The 18,385-nt window shown below is 36.8% G+C and overlaps 1 protein-coding gene across 3 annotated transcripts in view; it reads left to right on the top strand.

Annotated features, from left to right (window-relative positions):
* The window catches only part of CCDC169 (coiled-coil domain containing 169), a 47,005-nt gene extending 31,201 nt beyond the window's left edge, over nt 1–15,804 (top strand). Inside the window, exons 7-9 of one of the 3 annotated variants that reach the window (XM_049646814.1) lie at nt 4,772–4,848; nt 14,009–14,050; nt 15,466–15,804. In XM_049646814.1, the coding sequence (XP_049502771.1) occupies nt 4,772–4,848; nt 14,009–14,050; nt 15,466–15,565 (219 nt within the window). In that variant the 3' untranslated portion in view covers nt 15,566–15,804. The remainder of the gene's footprint in view (nt 1–4,771; nt 4,849–14,008; nt 14,051–15,465) is intronic. The other 2 variants (XM_049646816.1, XM_049646815.1) reach the window with 2 other exon arrangements.
* The last annotated feature ends 2,581 nt before the right edge of the window (nt 15,805–18,385 follow it).

Below are 18,385 nucleotides of genomic sequence, written 5' to 3'. Positions count from 1 at the left end.
AAGGGAATTTTTTCATATTTGCTTCTTTCGTTATCTTTTAAGTTTGACCTGTAATTTCTAAAACTCAACCAAATAAGCAGTTATCCCTGTGCTATAATGAAATTCATGGTATTTTATGTCATAATTATGCACAGTGAGATCTAAGATAGATATAGCACTGCTATCACTAGAAAGGGCTAGCAACTTAGTACAGAATTGGAAAGTATGCAACTACAAGTGACAGGACAGGAAAGTGATCAGTAAATTAAAAATGATGTTGCATATATTTTCCATAGTTTTTCATTTGCCTTTCAGTTTTATTTATGATGTTAGTATTACAGAGTTTTTGTTTTGATGTTGTCAGAGCTATCTTTTATTTATGGCTTCACATGTCATAGTTTAAAAGACTGTTTTCATCTCAATGTTTCATAACATTTATCACATCTTTTTTTTAGTAGTTGGTTACCTATTTAACATTTAAATATTTAAGCCTTAGCAACTTTATTCTGATGGATGTTTTAAGATCACGATATGAGTTTAGTTTTCAATGTGCATTATCTAAATGGAAGCATCCAAAGAGCAGTTGGACATATGAATCTCAGGGAAGAAAAGATAAAAATTGGAGATATAAACATGGAAATTATTGGCATATAGATAGTAAATGAAGCCAAGCGAATGAATGAAATGTATCAGGGAGAATACACACAGGGTGAAAAGAAAAGAGAGTCTAGAATATAGCTCTGCAGAGTTTCAACAGTGATAGTCAAGGGACAAAGAGCCAAAAAGAGGATTGGAGTCTTCAGGAGATAACTAGGTGAGGTAAGGAAGTAGAGGACCTTGAGGTCTAGGTTTGCCATAAAGATAGTCTGCTAGTCACTAATCTGGTGTTTCCAGAGGATCAATGAAAGGATTGAGAGGATGGAATTAAGACTGGGGATTGGAGTGGCACCTGGGTAGCTCAGTCGGTTAAGCGTCTAACTTCGGCTCAGGTCATGATCTTGCGGTTTGTGAGTTCGAGCCCCGCATAGGGCTCGGTGCCGACAGCTCAGAACCTGGAGCCTGCTTCAGATTCTGTGTCTCCCTCTCTCTCTGCCCCTCCCCCACTCACGCTCTGTCTCTCAGAAATAAATAAATGTAAAAAAACTTTTTTTAAAAAAGACTAGGGATTGGAGCTGAGAAGGGGATGTATAGAACAATCTGGGAATGAAAGTCAGGGCAGTAGTGGGTAAACGGAGGCTTAGATTTCTAGTACTAAGATTAAATTAGGAAATTGAGACAAAATAGGATCACTCCTTGTAGCCTCCTACCCATAAAACAGTCAGTTTATACTTGGTGGTACTGGATACTTAGTTGGCAGCACTGCTTACTCCTGCCTTTCATCAGCCCATGAGTCCCCCTAGAATATGCTGCTTTTCATACATGTCAACTCCGCTTCCCTGAAGTTGTAGCGTAAACGCTACCTGCTTTATGAGATTGTGATTTGATGAAAGAACCACAGATTTTGGAGTCGTTGTAAATTTGGATTTAAGACCCAGCTTTGTACTTGATTGTCATTTGAGCTTTGGGGCCGTAATTTCTTTCCTTCTTGCTAGAAGGGGAAATAATAGTAGTGTCTTGCAGGGGATTTGTGAGTGTTTAGAGATGTAATATATGTAAAGTGCTGAGTAAAATGCCTGGCCCATAATACATTCTGAATTCTAATAAGTGGTGAGTATTATTTTCCTGTTTTTCTTTCCTGATCTCCCGAGCCTCCCTCTCTGTGACAGGGGCATTATTAGATTTTCTTCCTGCCTCAGCTTCCTCCTTTTACCTTTGTTTATCTGAAAAATTCATTTAGGTGGAATAGGTTCTACTCTGATTATGCAGGATCACTGAGCATACAATCAAAGCCTATTTTAACAGCTTCCCAGGAAGCTGTTAATCCTGTTCTCCAGTATAAATGTTAATAAGGATTTTCACTCTAGAGTGAATTGTTAATCTTTATAGTCAAAGATGGTTCTGACCATGTGGATACTCCAGTGACTGGAAAGGTCAGTGGATGATCTGCAGTTTTTTCCATGCTGAATACATAAATAATTATTCTTAGGTGGATAACTAGAGCTATTGGCTGAGTCTGTTGTGTATACTTCTGCTGTCTTCACTGTTTTGAATGAAACGGAGTTTCCATATCTCACGATTTTTCCAATTTACACACTATGTGTATAGTTGATTTTTAAGAATATATAAGTACATTCACTACTTAAAAACCAGGTGGAAAGACCGACTAGATCTGCTTGTAACACATAATAAACTTAAGTTCTATTCCCATAAACATAGAATTTTAGCAGTGGATCTGAGACATTGTTGAATATAATACTTTGGTTTAAAGATATGGAACCTGAGTCCATTCTGTTTCATTGTCAAGCAATTGTAATTATTAGAATTGTTAAAGCATCACGTGATGCTCCTTATTCTCCTTCCTTAAAATCTATTGGTTTTAGTTGCATCCTCTGAAGAATATAGAATAATTCTATACTTCTCCTGTGTAACAGCTTCTCAAATATTTGAAAACAACCCTTAAGTGTTTCCATAGTTTTTTCCCCTACGCTAAAATATTAAATTACAACAAAAGTTACACTAGCAATTCCCTCCGACATGGGTTCCAACCTATCCAACTGTTCTGTTGTCTTTTCAAACAACTCTATTTTGTTATTGTTCAATTGAAAATAGAGTTCCCCAGATTTAAATCTAGACTTGAAATATAATCTCAATAACATAGCTGTTAAAATCTTGCCATTTTTTTCCTCCTCTGCTGCCTGAGAAATCCTTGCGAAATACAGATACGATGTTGTTCCCCATTTAAAACCTTCAGTGACTCTGCATTGTCCAGAGGATCTCAACAAAGCTTGTTAGAGTGGTCTACAAGGTCCTTTCCAACACACAGTGCCTGCCTTTCCATCCATGTTCCTGCTCACATCCTGTACTGCAGCCAGACCAGCCATATATGTGGTCCCTACATCTGTCATGTTGCCTTATAGTTGTAGGCCCTTGCTGCTCCTTCTGCCTGGAATGTCCTTTCCAGTTCTTGATTGGCTACTCGTCCAGGCCCCCTATAGCCCAAATTAGCATCTGCTTTATGCTTACAAAGCACCTGTGCAAACCTCTGTCGAGGCAGCGGATTGTACAATCTATTTATTGTGCTGTTTTCTCCAATAGATTGTAAGAACCATGATTTATCTTTGTGCCCTAGTGCTAAATTTGAGGTTGCCCATAGTGGATACTCAATAATATCTGCTGAGTGAATAAATGAATGAATTCTGTCTTCTGGTCCAATATGCCCAAAATTGCCCCTCTTAGCAAATGGTCTCACATCTTCATAAAAATGCTCTTGTCTTCTACCAAAATAAAACAAAAACAAACTTTTATTTTACCCTACCTTAATAAAACTACTACTAGGGGCACCTGGGTGGCTCAGGCAGTGAAGCCTCCGACTTTGGCTCAGCTCATGTTCTCATGATTCGTAAGTTTGAGCCCCACATTGGACTCTGTGTTGACAACTCAGAGCCCAGAGCCTGCTTTGGATTCTGTGTCTCCCTCTCTCTCTCTCTGCTCCTCCTCCACTCAAGCTTGCTGTCTCTCTCTCTCTCTCTCTCTCTCTCTCTCTCTCAAAAATAAATAAATGTTAAAAAACAAACAAAGGGGCACCTGGGTGGCTTAGTCGGTTAAGCGGCCGACTTCGGCTCAGGTCATGATCTTGCGGTCCGTGAGTTCGAGCCCCGCATCGGGCTCTGTGCTGACAGCTCAGAGCCTGGAGCCTGTTTCAGATTCTGTGTCTCCCTCTCTCTGACCCTCCCCCATTCATGCTCTGTCTCTCTCTGTCTCAAAAATAAATAAACGTTAAAAAAAAATTAAAAACAAACAAACAAACAAAAAACCCCCTACTACTTAGCTTTCCTTTTCTCAGTTAAACTTTGTGCAAAGGTGGATATACTCACTGTTTTGCTTTTACTCCTCGACCTCTTTCAACTCCCTCTGACTCCCACCACTGGCTGTGCCACAGTTTACTTTTTAATTCCCAAACATAATGACTCCTTTTCAATCCTCCCGGTAGTAGACATCTCTGAGGCATTTCATATTGCTAACCACGCTCACTTTTTTGAATATCCCTCATCTCTTGACTTTAATGACAGTATTTTGTCCTGGGTTTTCCTATTGTTTAAATAATGGCCTTTGGTAATTCTCCTATCCCTTAAAAGTTGCTTTCTCTAGTTTATATGATCAGCTCTCTTCTCTGTGTGTTCTTACTGAATGACCTCATTTACTCATGTCCTGAATTGCTATCTATCTCTAAGGTCATCAGCCTTGATTGTTCCACCACGTACAAAGAAGTCTCCACTCTTGTGCCATGGAAGTATCTCAAAACAGACAAAAATAAAAATATGATCTTGTCTTTCCATTTCAGGACACATACAGCTTCTATGGTCATATCTTCCTTAATGACAGAGTGCATGTATTATTTATATTCAGTGTCTATTACAAAAACTTTTAATGATCTTTATACCCATAGATGATATGATTTAAACAATTTCCTCTGTATTTGTTATAAAAACCACATGGAATGTGGGGTTGAGATAGAGGGGTCTCCATAATATTTAGAAACCTTATAATCCTGGAGAAGGCCAGAATTTACCTTCTCTTATGCATGCCACCTAAGGGCCTGGTTATAAAAGAGTTAATTGAGAATGGACTATTTCTCTTAGCTCAAAATCAGTCATGAAATAAGAGGACAAATGCTCAAATGTTTGTATTTCAGGTCTCTGACTCATACCAAGTTTCTAAAAGGCAACAGATGGATCAACTGCCTAGAATGAAAGAGAATTCAGTGAAAATGTAAGTCTAACTGTATCCTTCCTTTCTAATTAATTATATTTGCCTGTGGATGGTACTGACAAAACAGGTGTCCATTATATTTGGAAGTTGAACTTCTAGATTTTATAGCAACAATATAAAATAACAAACAGATGGTAGAAGAACTTAAAGAAGTTTGTGCTCTCTATTCACTATTTATATACATTTTTGTAGATCCCAAGAATATGTTTTGTCCTCCAACATGGTAAGTTCTTGTTTCCTAAGCTAGAACAATGCCATACCCAAGAAGAGCCTAAATCGACACCATTAACAACAATATAAATACAATTAAATTATCAGCCTTAACTTTTTTACTGACCAAAGATGGATACTGAAATTAGTGTAGATGACAGTGCAGTTTAAACTGTGTTTTCCTATGTAAACAAAGACAATTGAGGATGAATAAAGAACAGAGGAATGTTTTATGCGTTTAGGAAGTTATGTCTACACATGATTTTTCCTGTTCTCTACTAAATCCAGAAGAATTAGTCAGGCAATTCTACCTTATTCTATTTAGGAGAATATACTTATATATAAGTTAATGATATAAAAAAGTAAACCAAGATGTAAATTAGCTATAAATCAGAATTCTTTTCAAATACAGGCACTCAAGGTATATGCAATATACTTAGCAATTTTTTTTTTCGTAGAGATTCAAGGGATACAGTTTGTCCAATATTTGGTTAGATGGGTAAAAGTGTATTCTTCCTTCAGTAGTCATATTTTAGTTTAGTTTAGTTTAGTTTATTCTGATAGAGACAGAGCAGCACAAGTGGGAGAAGGAGCAGAGAGAGAGGGAGAGAGAGAGAATACCAAGCAGGCTCCCTGCTGCCAGCTGTAGAGACCAGTGTGGTGCTCAGACCCATGAATTGTGACATCATGACCTGAATCAAAACCAAGAGTTGAACGCTTAGCCAACTCAGCCATCCATGCACCCCATGGTCATTAATATTTTAAATTATAAATCATTATCCTGTATATTTTTATCAGTAGAAATATAATAGAGTTAAAACATTAAATTCTGGGAAAGAACTTCCCTCTGGAAACTATTATACCTCTGTGCTAGGGGGCCCCAAGACCACCCCCCTGTTCAGTGATTTGCTAGAACAACTCACAGGACTCAGCATGTATTTGTGCACACAGCTAGGATGGATTTCAGCCAAAGGATACAAAGAAAAATCATCAAAGGAAAAAGGTGTATGGGATCAAGTTTGGAGGCAACTAGGTACAAGTTTCTAAAAGTCCTCCAGTGGAGTCACATAGAACACACTTAATTCCTCCAGCAGTAGGTTTATACCATGTGCAACAATGCATGAAGTTTTATCTTCCAGAGAAACTCATCGGATACAGTGCCTGGGGCGGCGGTGGGGGGCGCCCACTGGTCACATATGTGCCCTGTGCTCAACACATACCAAATTCCAGACTTCCAGAAGGAAAACAGATGTTCACATAAACCATATTGTTTGTACAGCTTAAGTACAATGAGCCGTTCTTTTTCATTTAAGGAAAGTTATATCCGTGTATGGAACTTTTTACCACTAAGTTCCCAGACACCAACCAAGGGCCAACCTTGCAAACAGGCCTTTGTAAGGAAAGCTTTTTCAGGCCTGGTACAGTCACCCTGAATATTTCTTTTTTTATTTTTACATATGTCTTCCATTTCAAATTTCTTTTAGAAAGATATTACCTCTTTTATTCAAATCTACTTAAATAATGAAGGGAGAAATATTTTGAAAATACAGATAAAACTTAACCTAATCATCACACATATACATATATAACACTAGACTATACTCTGTTAGAGCAGTTTGATTTTCCACTGAATACTGTTGTAGATTGGATCTCTCAGGGAGACTCTGAAATCAGCATGCAAGAAGTTTACTAGTGAGCCTTCTTAAAATGAGTTCCTCGAGGGCAAGGGAAGGAAATAGGTTTAGGCAGAGAGAATAGGAGTGCAGTGCAGCTGCAGTCCCTTGTATCAAGCTGACTCATCAGTGGATGAAGCATGGGCTTTCTTTCCTTCTAATGGGGTGACCTACCCTGAGAATCTGAGTCCTGTTTGCCATGTGTAAGTGGTACTCATCCACTTACTGTCAAATTGAGCAAGGCAGTATTAAAGGAGCCTTGAGCGAATGACCTAGATACCAAACTCCTTCCTCCTGGCCCCCTGCTGTATCACCCTGACAGTCAGTGTCTGCGGGGCCTCCATGACATCGGTCTGAATTGAGCTAGAGGTGCTGGTGCATCAGAGGTGGATGACGTGGTCTGAAATACCTGCTCAGTAAGCTTGTTTGGGCCCTCTGGCACCGCACTGCTTGAGCTCAGATGTATCACTTCCATCTTTGATAGAACCTAATGTTGAATATAGTGCCTGGCATGAGTAGGTGTTTACTAATTTTTTTAATGAATGCATGAGTGAATAAATGATTACACAAATAGACAAACAACTCTTCATTTTCTAGAAGTATTAATAACGCAAATAACTCAAATAATAGAAACATTTCTATATACCTATAACCTTCCAAATTAGGTATATATATAATTGGCACTACTTTAAAATATTATTGGGGCGCCTGGGTGGTTCAGTTGTTTAAGCATCCAACGCTTGATCTCCATTCAGGTCATGATCTCAGGGTTCCTGAGATTGAGCTCCGCATCAGGCCCCGCTCAGATAGCATAGAGCTTGCTTGGGATTCTCTCCCTCTCTCCCTCTCTGCCCCTCCCCCACTCATGCATACTCTTGCTCTCTTGCTCATTTATTATTAAAATAAATAAATAAACTTTAAAAAATTGTACTTAATTACTGCCTTAACTCTGGAATTTAGTATACTTTTTGATTTTAGTCTTAAAATCAAGTTTTAGAAAAATAAAGAAAACCAAGTTTTAATGTTAAGCACCCCACAGAAGAGGATATCCAAATGGCCAATGGACATGTGAAAATGTACTCAACACCATTACTTATTCAGCCAAATGTAAATTAAAATCATGAGATGACCAGGGGTGCCTGGTAGCTCAGTCAATTGAACTACCGACTCTTGATTTCGGCTCAGGTCATTATCCCAGCGTCGTGGGATCAAGTCCCACATTGGGTTCTGTGCTGGCTGTGCAGACTTCTTGGGTTTCTTCCTCTCCCTCTCCCTCTGCCCTTCTCCCTAGCTTGCTCTTGCTTTCTCTCTCTGTCAGAAAAAATTTTTGGGGAGGCCACCACAAATTTTAAGATTGATAATTCCAAGTGTTGTCAAAGGTATGGAGGATGTGTAAATTTATGCAACCACTTTGGAATAGTGTTTAGTATTACTTTCTACATTTAGATGATTATGTAACTACTCTATGACCCAACAATTGCATTCTTAGTTACATACCTAACCAAATGGTACATACATTTACACCAAAAAAACCTGTCCAAGAATGTTACATAGAAGCTTTATTCATAACAGCCATAAGCTGAAAACAACTCAAATATCTATCAGTAGCAGAATGGGGGCGCCTAGGTGGCTCAATTGGTTAAGCATCAGGCTTCTGATTTTAGCTCATGTCATGATCTCATGTTTTGTGAGATTGAGCCCTGCATTGGGCTCTACGCTGACAGCACAGAACCTGCTTGGGATTCTCTCTCTCCCTCCCCTTCTACCTCTCTGTAGTTCATGCACACACCCTCTCTCCCTCCCTCAAAATAAATAAACATTTTTTTTAAAATAATAGAATCGATAAAATTTTTTAAGAGATACAAATTTGTACATCTATGTTACTCATATAAAAACAAATATTCATATATTTATTAATAATAACATGAATATATTATATATATGAATAATAACAACAATAAAAACAAACTACAGCTCACACAACATCATGGATAATCATCACAGTGTTGGGGAAAAGAGGCCAGAAATAAAAGAACACGTATGATTCTATTTATATCATGTTCAAAGACAGGCAAAATTAAACTGTGGTGTCAGAAGACAGGATAGTGTTTACTAATGGAAAGGAGAAGGAGGATGATAATTGGGAGGAGCACAAGGTATTCCAATGTGATGGCAGCGTTCTGTTTGTTGACCTGGGTAGTGGTTACATGAGTATGCACTTTATTATAATTCATAGCACTTACAACGATGTTTTATGCACTCTGTATATGTATTATACTTAAAGCAGTATTTTAAAAATCAAGTTTTAGTGGCTTTTAATGTTTGCTTTGGTTGATATTCCTACATATGCTAATATTAAATATCGACTTATGGAGTTTTCCTAATGTTCAGAATAAATCAGAGCATTAGGAAATACCCATTTCACTGTGGTATGCTGTTTTTTAAAAAAATATTTATTTTGAGAGGAAGAAAGGGAGAGAGAGAGCATGCACGTGGGGGAGGGGCAGAGAGGAGGAGAGAGAATTCCCAGTAGGCTCTGTGCTTACAGCATATGGTGCTTACAGCCCCATGCGGGGCTGGATCCCACAAACCAGGAGATCATGACCTGAGCTGAAATCAAGAGCCAGATGCTTAACTGACTGAGCCACCGAGGTGTCCCTGTGATATACTATATATTTTTTTAAGTCTATCGAAGAGGGATAAGTGAATATTAGCCACCACATATACTCCTACTTTGTGGAACCATGCCCAGAAATGAACAAGATATCTATACTGCTATTGAAAGATGTATTCCAGAGATCCTTGTATAGACTGATTTGAAAAAAAGATACAGGGCACCTGGCTGGTTCAGTCAGTGGAGCATGAAACTCCTGATCTTGGGGATTTAAGTTCAAGCCCCACATCAGGTGTAGAGATTACTTAAAAATAAAATATTAAAAAAAGAAGAAAAGGATAAATAAGAGATATTATCTTTAAGATAAATAGAAATCATCTCTTTAGGATGAAGTTTGGAAGTTGCTGAAAACTTCTAGACAAGTTAATAGGTAACCTTATTATTATGACTCATGGCATGTATTAACTATAAAAAATCATTTTCCTGCAAGCAAGGAGTTCAAAAGCTGGTAACACAAGCAGTGTTTCCTAAAAGTAAACAACTATAAAATTAATTTTTCTTTAGTGTGAACAGCCTCATTTTTTTTTTTTTTTCTGTTTAGAAGTGTTCTAGAGTGATGAAAAGCTCTAGAGGAAGAAAATAACAAAGCAATCCTTTAGTGCCCTGGAATCACAGGACCTGACGGAAAATGATTCTAGGACTCCCTAAGAGATAGATTATTCAGGGAACCTCCTTTTGATAAGAAAAGCAGCTAGAATAGAGAAAACACAACCAAAATATCCAACATTAAGGGAATGAATAATTTAATAAACTATGAGGATATTATGAAGTTACAAAATATTACATTCTAGTAAATTATATAACTGACATAGGAAAACATTTATTTATAGTAGTAAGTAAAAATTATAATACAAAATAGTAAGGTGGGATTATGAATGACTTATACCTTCTGGCATTTTCTATAAGAATATGTGTACTTTTACACAACCTAAAGTACCCAGCTTATAATGGGTATTCAAGATATAGAGCTAGTTTTATAAAGTTCCATTGGTTCTACTAAGAAAAGAACAATAAAGATTTTAAATAAGCACAGAAAAAAACTAAACCTTTATAACTTCACTTGGAACTAGACGTGTGTAGGAAGTCAAGGTAATTATTAACTGGGTACTTGTGTCTAATTGCTTTTCATGTTTCCACTTGTTTCTGTAGGGTAGAATTGGGGCAGCCATTTTAAAAAAAAGAATATGTATTCTTTTTAATCATTTTTAACTATATTATATTAATGGAGAAAAATCAAGGGGCACCTGGCTGGCTCAGTCGGTAGAGCATGCAACTCTTGATCTCAGGGTTATGAGTTTGAGCCCCATGTTAAGTGTAGAGATTATTTAAAAAAATTTAAAAAATTTTAAACTTAAATAAAATAAAGGAAAAAAGGCAAGAGAAAATTCATCTACTAGAATGACTATGGAATCCCTCAAGTCAAAATAATGGTTAATTATTGAATGGTTAATATGAAACCATTGAATGGTTAATATTGAATGGTTAATATGAAACCATTGAATGGTTTCATGGTTTGAAACCATGGTTTCAATGAATGGTTAATTGAATGGTTAATATGAATGGTTTGAATGGTTAATATGAATGGTTAGTATGAAAATTAGAGATTATTGAAAAATCCCTAGTTCCATAATACCAGCTGTTATTATTATTCTACAATGTATAGTATTTTTTGAATATAAAGAATTAGCAAAGTAACAAAGAATTTGTTTGTGGGAAGAGAATAAAACATATGACAATAATTTGAAACTGCAAATGACAAAGCATAATCTTGCAAGGGTCTAAGCATATAAAAGCCACAATACACAGGAATGGAAAGTGGTTTCCAAATTTTATTTGCCATGACTGTTAGCATATTGTAACCCACTATACCCACATATATATTTATATATAACTGAAAAAACATTATGAAACAGTACATAGTCTTATTATATGTGATGCACCCTGGTATTTTCTATTTTGTTTTATTTTTTTATATTGCTGTTATAATTCACTAAATAAACCCACTATTTTTGGGGGGCCCAGCGTGGAGCCCAATGTGGAGCTTGAATTCACAGCCCTGAGATCAAGACCTGAGCTGAGATCAAGAGTCAGATGCTTAACCAACTGACCCCCTTGCACCCCTCAGTCCCCTTTGACCTATATCAATTGCAGTTTGAAAAACACTTGTTCTAAAAGATATCTAGGAAATTAAACATATTTTTAGAGTTAAGTATCTCAGCTTGATGATTAGTTTCATCATGTCAGTTGGATCCTATAGAGATCATTGATATTAAGGAAGCTATTTGAAATATTCTCAGCACACTATAAAAGCATTAAGTATAGTAAACAATGTAGAATGTATAATGAGCTTTGAATTGAATATGATATAACTGAATGCTTGTGGTTAATTCCATATTACACCAGAAGATGAAATTATTCTAAAACATTGCTATTTAATTAAGGAAACATTTTAGCATAGGAAATGGTTTATTCCCAAAGTACATTTAAAAAATATTTATATTGAGATATAATTTACATACAGTGAAACTCATTGCTTGTTGGAATATTCACAAAGTTGCAAAATCATCACCACTAGAACATTTTCATCTCCCCCCAAAACCCTTTTACCCATTAGCATTCACTTTCTATTCCTCTCTCCCCCTAGCCCCTGCCAATCACTAATCTACTTTCTGCCACTATAGATTTGTTTATTCTTGTTATTTCATATAAATGGAAGCAAACAATATGCAGCCTGGTATGCCTTTGTCATTTAGCATAATTTTTCAAGGTTCATCTGTGTAGGAGCATATATCAGTATTTTATTCTTTTTTGTGTCTGAATAATATTCCAGTGTTTGGATCTATCACATTTTGTTTATCCGTTAATCAATTGATGGACGTTTGGGTTGTTTATATCTTTTGACTATTTTGAATAATGGTGCTATGAACATTCATGCTGCATATAAGTTTTTAATTCTGTTGGGTAGATGCCCTGAAATGGAATTGTTGGGTCAATTGATAACTGTTTATCTTTTTGGGGAACTGCCCAACTATTTTCCAGAGTGGCTGCACCATTTTATATTCCCACTAGTAATGTATGAGTGTTCCAGTTTCTCCACATCTTTATCAACATTTGTTATTGTCCTTTTTTCCCCCTCTCCTAGTAGATGTGAAGTAGTATCTCATTGTAGTTTTGATTTGTACTTCCTAAGGACTATTGATGTTGAGCATCTTTTTGTGTACTTGCTTGCCATTCATATATCTTCTTTGTAGAAATGTTTATTCAAGTCTTTTGCCCATTTTTAAATTGACTTGTTGTCTTGTTGTTGTGTTATAAGAGTCCTTTATATATTCTGGTTACCAGACCTTATCTGATACATGATGTGCAAATATGTTCTCCCATTTTTTGTCACTTTTTTTCTTTCTTTCTTTTTTTTTTAATTTTTTTTTAACGTTTATTTATTTTTGAGACAGAGAGAGACAGAGCATGAATGGGGGAGGGGCAGAGAGAGAGGGAGACACAGAATCGGAAGCAGGCTCCAGGCTCTGAGCCATCAGCCCAGAGCCCTACGCGCGGCTCGAACCCACGGACCGCGAGATCGTGACCTGAGCCGAAGTCGGACGCTCAACCGACTGAGCCACCCAGGCGCCCCACTTTTTTTTCTTTCTTAATGATGTCTTTTGAAGCATAAAAGTTTTGATTTGGATAAAGTACAATTGATCTGCCTTCCTAGGATTTGTTTTTCTTGGTTACTTGTGCTTTAGGTATCATATCTAAGCCTAATTCAACAACACAAAGATTTATAGATATGTTTTCTTCTAGGTTTAATAGTTTTAGTTCCATTTTTGAGTCTTTTTTGAGTTAATTTTTGTATATGATGTGAGACTGGGGTCCAGTTTCATTCAGTCTTTTGCATGTGTCTATCCAGTTGTCCTAGTGCCATTTGTTACAAAGAATATTCCTCCCCAATTGATTGTCTTTGCACCCTTTTAAAAAATCAACCATATTGAGGCACCTGGTGGCTCAGTCGGTTGAGCGTCCAACTTTGGCTCAGGTCATGATCTCGTGGTCCATGGGTTCGAGCCCCATGTTGGGCTCTGTGCTGACAGCTAAGAGCCTAGAGCCTGCTTGGGATTCTGTGTCTCCCTCTCTCTCTGCCCCTCCCCCATTCATGTTCTGTCTCTCTCTGTCAAAAATAAATAAACATCTAAAAAATTTTAAAAACATAAAAAACCAACCATATGGAAAAAAGGGGGGCACTTGGGTGTCTCAGTTGGTTAAGCATCCAACTCTTCATCTCAGCTCAGGTCTTGATCTCAGCATCATGAGTTCAAGCCCTGCATTTGGCTCCACATGGGGGATGAAGTCTACTTAAAAGGAAAAATAAAAAATAAAAAAAATTAAGCATAAACATAAGGGTTTATTTCTAGGCTCTCAGTTCTTCTATTCCATTGGTCTATAAGTCTATCCTAATGCTAGTGCCGTGCTGTCTTCATGACTAACTTTTCAGTAATTTTGGAATAAGTTAGTGTGAGTACTCCAACTTTATTCTTCTTTTTCAAGATTGTTTTGGTTGTTTGGAGTCCCTTTAATTTCCATATGAATTTTAGGATCAGTTTTTCAGTTTTTTCACAGGGATACCAGAGAGCTGGGGGAAAAGGCTAAGGTGAGTTAAAATGCTACAAAGTTGTGTTCTTGCTGAATTTCAGTTGTGTGTGTGTGTGTGTGTGTGTGTGTGTGTGTGTAGTGTGTTTAATAAATTCTCCAGAATTGCTACAAATCCTTGATTAATTTCCAGAGCTCTGAAAAAGTTGCTTCTGACCATTTTTGCCAATTTTTTCATTGATTTTATGGAGAAAAGAATTTTCTAAAATCCTTATTCTATCATTTTCCCCAGCATCACTCCCTGAGTAAAAGATTTTTGAAAAGCATCTTGGAGGGAATTGAAGCTGACTCTACTCCCAAATAAGAGCATGGGAAAGTTGGCTTTATAAAGATATGTAAGTCAATAAAGGAAAGATAGTCCCATGGAAATTCAAGAAAAGGACTTCTAATATAACTGGGCCCAAGATATTAAAGCTAGAATTCAAGGTAGCTTTAAAAAACTGAGCAGAACTTCATAGATCTTCACGTTAGTGGTCTGCCATACAAAATAGTAATTAAAGGCACAGACTTTGAACTCAGCTATCTGGATTCAAATTCCAGATCCACTTACTAACTATATAACCTCATTTTTCTCATTTATCTAACGGGTAATAATAGTACCTACATCATAGGCATTTTCATTGAGGTTGATAAGAATCAATCTTTGAATCTATGAATCAATTCATAGACTAGAATAGATTTTAGAATAGTCCCTGGCAGGGGTGCCTGGGTGGCTCAGTCAGTTAAGCATCCAACTTCGGCTCAGGTCATGATCTCGCAGTTCATGAGTTCAAGCCCCACATCGGGCTCTGTGCCGACCGCTCAGAGCCTGGAGCCTGCTTTGGATTCTGTGTCTCCCTCTCTCTCTGCTCCTCCCCTTCTCATGCTCTGTTTCCCTCTCTCTCAAAAAATAAACATAAAAAAAAAAAAAAAGAATAGTCCCTGGCATAAATTGTGTGCTGTAAAAATGTTGCTGTTATTATTTTTATGTAATCAACTAGTTCCGTCTCTCTTTCACTTTTCTTTTCATTACCAACTGCCATCTTCACTCTCTGTATCTTTTTAATATCACAGACCTTGGTCTTAGTTTCAATTTTATTATAATTTTTGGTAACATATCTTTGGCTTACTTATTTCCTTACTCTCCTTGCTCAACTTCATGGTCACTGTCTATATTTTCTTAGCTTTAATTCATATTTCCAGAGGTAATATCAGAATGGTCCATCTCATCCCTCTTTGAACAGAGCTTTCTACATTAGGCCACCTCATGGGCTCCTTCCTGGCCTTTGGATTATCTGCCCTTGAGATGGTTGCCTGTCTGTAATGAGATAATGTGGTATAACATATGGCTGTTTAAGATGGTACCATAAGCATATAATGTTTCTGTTGTACACAGTGGTGACTGAAAAATCATGATTAATACTTCTTTTGTTTCAGGGTAAGATATAATCCAGTTAATCAGAAGACAATGAATGCCAAGAGAGGACCAGGAATAAAGATTACAAGATCAAACCATCTTCCAAAACTCGATCCATAATTCTAGAACTGGAATTCTATTTCTTCCTTTTTCTCGTCCATAATATTCAACTTATGAAGTTAATGTTCAACACATTTTTCAGGGAATGAAATAGACAAGAAAGAGCTATCAAACTTCTCTTTAGCTCCTCTTACAAAAGTTTTTTCCTTTGTCTGTATTAAATTAATTTTCTTAAGTGATCTAAGTGATCTAAAATACCTAATAGTGTTGCTTTTGATTTTAAAAATATCCTGAAAGTTGGTATTATTACACTTGCCTTTAATAATATATCCATGATCTGTGCTGGTAGTAATTGGTTTCTAGTTGGTTGTTAGTTAAAAATGTGAGCTCATCAAAACATTTAGTTCTTATAAGCTATATCATATTCAGATCTTTTAAACTTATGGTTTAGCAACAGATGTTGGTGAGGATATGGAGGAAAGGGAACCCTCTTGCACTGGTAGTGGGAATGCAAACTGGTGTAGCTGCTCTGGAAAACAGTGTGGAGTTTCCTCAAAAAATTAGAAACAGAATTACCCTATGACCCAGCAGTAGCACTCCTAGAAATTTATCCAAAGGATATAGGAGTGCTGATTTGTAGGGGCACATGTACTCCAATGTTTATAGCAGCACCATCAACAATAGCCAAATTATGGGAAGACCCAAATGTCCATCAATTGATGAATGGATAAAGAAGATGTGGTGCATAGTATCTAGATCTAGATCTAGATACTACTCAGTGATGAAAAAGAATGAAATATTACCATTTGCAACAACGTGGGTGGAACTGGAGGGTATTATGCTAAGTGAAATAAGTCAGTCAGAAAAAGACACATATCATATGTTTTCATTCATATGTAGAATTTGAGAAACTTAGAAAACCATAGGGGAAGAGAAAGAAAAATGAGTTATAAACAGAGAGAGAGCCAAACCATTAAGAGACTCTTAAATACAGAGAACAAACATTGTTGGGGGTGGGGGTTGGGGGGTGGGGGGTGGGGAAAATGGTTGATAGGCATTGAGGAGGGCACTTGTTGGGATGAGCACTGGGTATTGTTTGTAAGTGATGAATCACGGGAATCTACTCCTGAAGCCAAGACTACACTGCATATACTGTATGTTAGCTGACAATAAATTATAAGAAAAATAAGTACTAAACTTATGGCTTAGGGCACCTGGGTGGCTTAGTTGGGTGTCCAACTCTTGATTTCAACTCAGGTCATAATCCTAGAATAGTAGGATCAAGCCCTTGTTAGGCTCCATGTCGAGCGTGGAGCCTGCTTGGGATTCTCTCTTTCTCCCTCTGCCCCTCTCCCCTGCTTGTGCTGTCTCTCTCTCTCTCTAAAATAAAAAAACACAAAACATAAAAACTTATGGTTTAAACAAAGCTACAAATCAGATGGATTTTAAACTTTGATTTGAACTAATGTGGTGTTATGGACATAACCTTCAATCAGCCATCGGCTTGGTTATAATTCCCACCCTGCCATGAACTTAGATCTTGGGCAGTTTCCTTCATCCCATCTTTATTTCCCATATCAGTAAAATGATGGAGGCAAATGATATAACTTCTAAGGTTTGTACTTTGCTAGAAAACCAATACTTACTTAACTACAAGCTCCTACTATTTAGCACATAGTAATTTAAATCATTTTATGATGTTTCTTAATTCACAGTGATGGCCTAATTCTGTAGACCAAATATTGCAAGCATTCGCAATCTTCAAGTCTAAAAGTGGAGATAGAGAGGATAGGAGAAGGGTTTATTTAAGGCATTTATATAATTTATTGAAATTTTCTGTTTATGTTTAGGTTGTTTTATACTTGTTACCTAGGTCTGGAACATACCTATGATTTATTTGCCCAACTTAATAAGTAAAATTATTAGACTTTATATTTCCAGAAATAACTCACAGTTAACTAAGTATATTTTCCAGCAAATGGTGTTCCCACCTTATATCTGGAACTAAAACCTAACTTCTATTTAGTATCAACAGTAATGAATACTAAATGCATTTCTATAATAAATTGTATAGATATTCACTTTCTTTAAGGAACAATGCATAAATTTCAGATAGACAAATAATTCTTTTATGTGACTTTAAAAAGTAATACAGAAAAACATTCAGTAACTTTCTGTAAATTATTCCAAATGGAAACTGTTTGGAAATATTTCTCCCATTCCTTTTTTTTTTTTTTTAAGGTTTATTCATTTTTCAGAGACAGAAAGAGACAGAGAATGAGCCAGGGAGGGGCAGAGAGAGAGGGAGACATAGAATCTGAAACAGGCTCCAGGCTGTCAGCTCTCTGCACAGAGCCCGACGCTGGGCCCGAACTCATGGACCACAAGATCATGACCTGAGCCAACGTTGGACGCTTAACCAATTGAGCCACCCAGGCACCCCTATTTCTCCTATTCTTAAGCTAACAACAGATATCAGGTATAGTGACCCATATTGTTAAGCAAATATTAGATTTTTAAGTCATACAATCTTTCTTAGCATTAGCAGCAAATTGGTGATTTAAATATTAATGATATTTGTAATCAGAATTGTCACTGAAAAATAAATTTATTTCTATCATACAAAGCAAGCCATTGTGGGGATTGGATTTAAGAACATTTAAATTTATGTCAATTACTAGGATGGGTAGTTGAATACCTTATTACGGGGACACTGTCATGTTTAAGTATTATTTCTGCAGGAGCTACTTTGGGATACTTCCAATGACAGAAAAGGTCTGTCTTAAACAGAGAGATGGCGTAGCATCAAGAACTGATATGGGGGCTCTCTAAGATCTAAGTTCTAATATCAGCTTTGCCACTTCTAAGCTTCTGACCTTG

This window comes from Panthera uncia (assembly GCF_023721935.1).
Source record: "Panthera uncia isolate 11264 chromosome A1 unlocalized genomic scaffold, Puncia_PCG_1.0 HiC_scaffold_16, whole genome shotgun sequence".
Taxonomy (NCBI): domain Eukaryota; kingdom Metazoa; phylum Chordata; class Mammalia; order Carnivora; family Felidae; genus Panthera; species Panthera uncia.
This window is presented reverse-complemented; position numbering and strand designations above follow the sequence as displayed.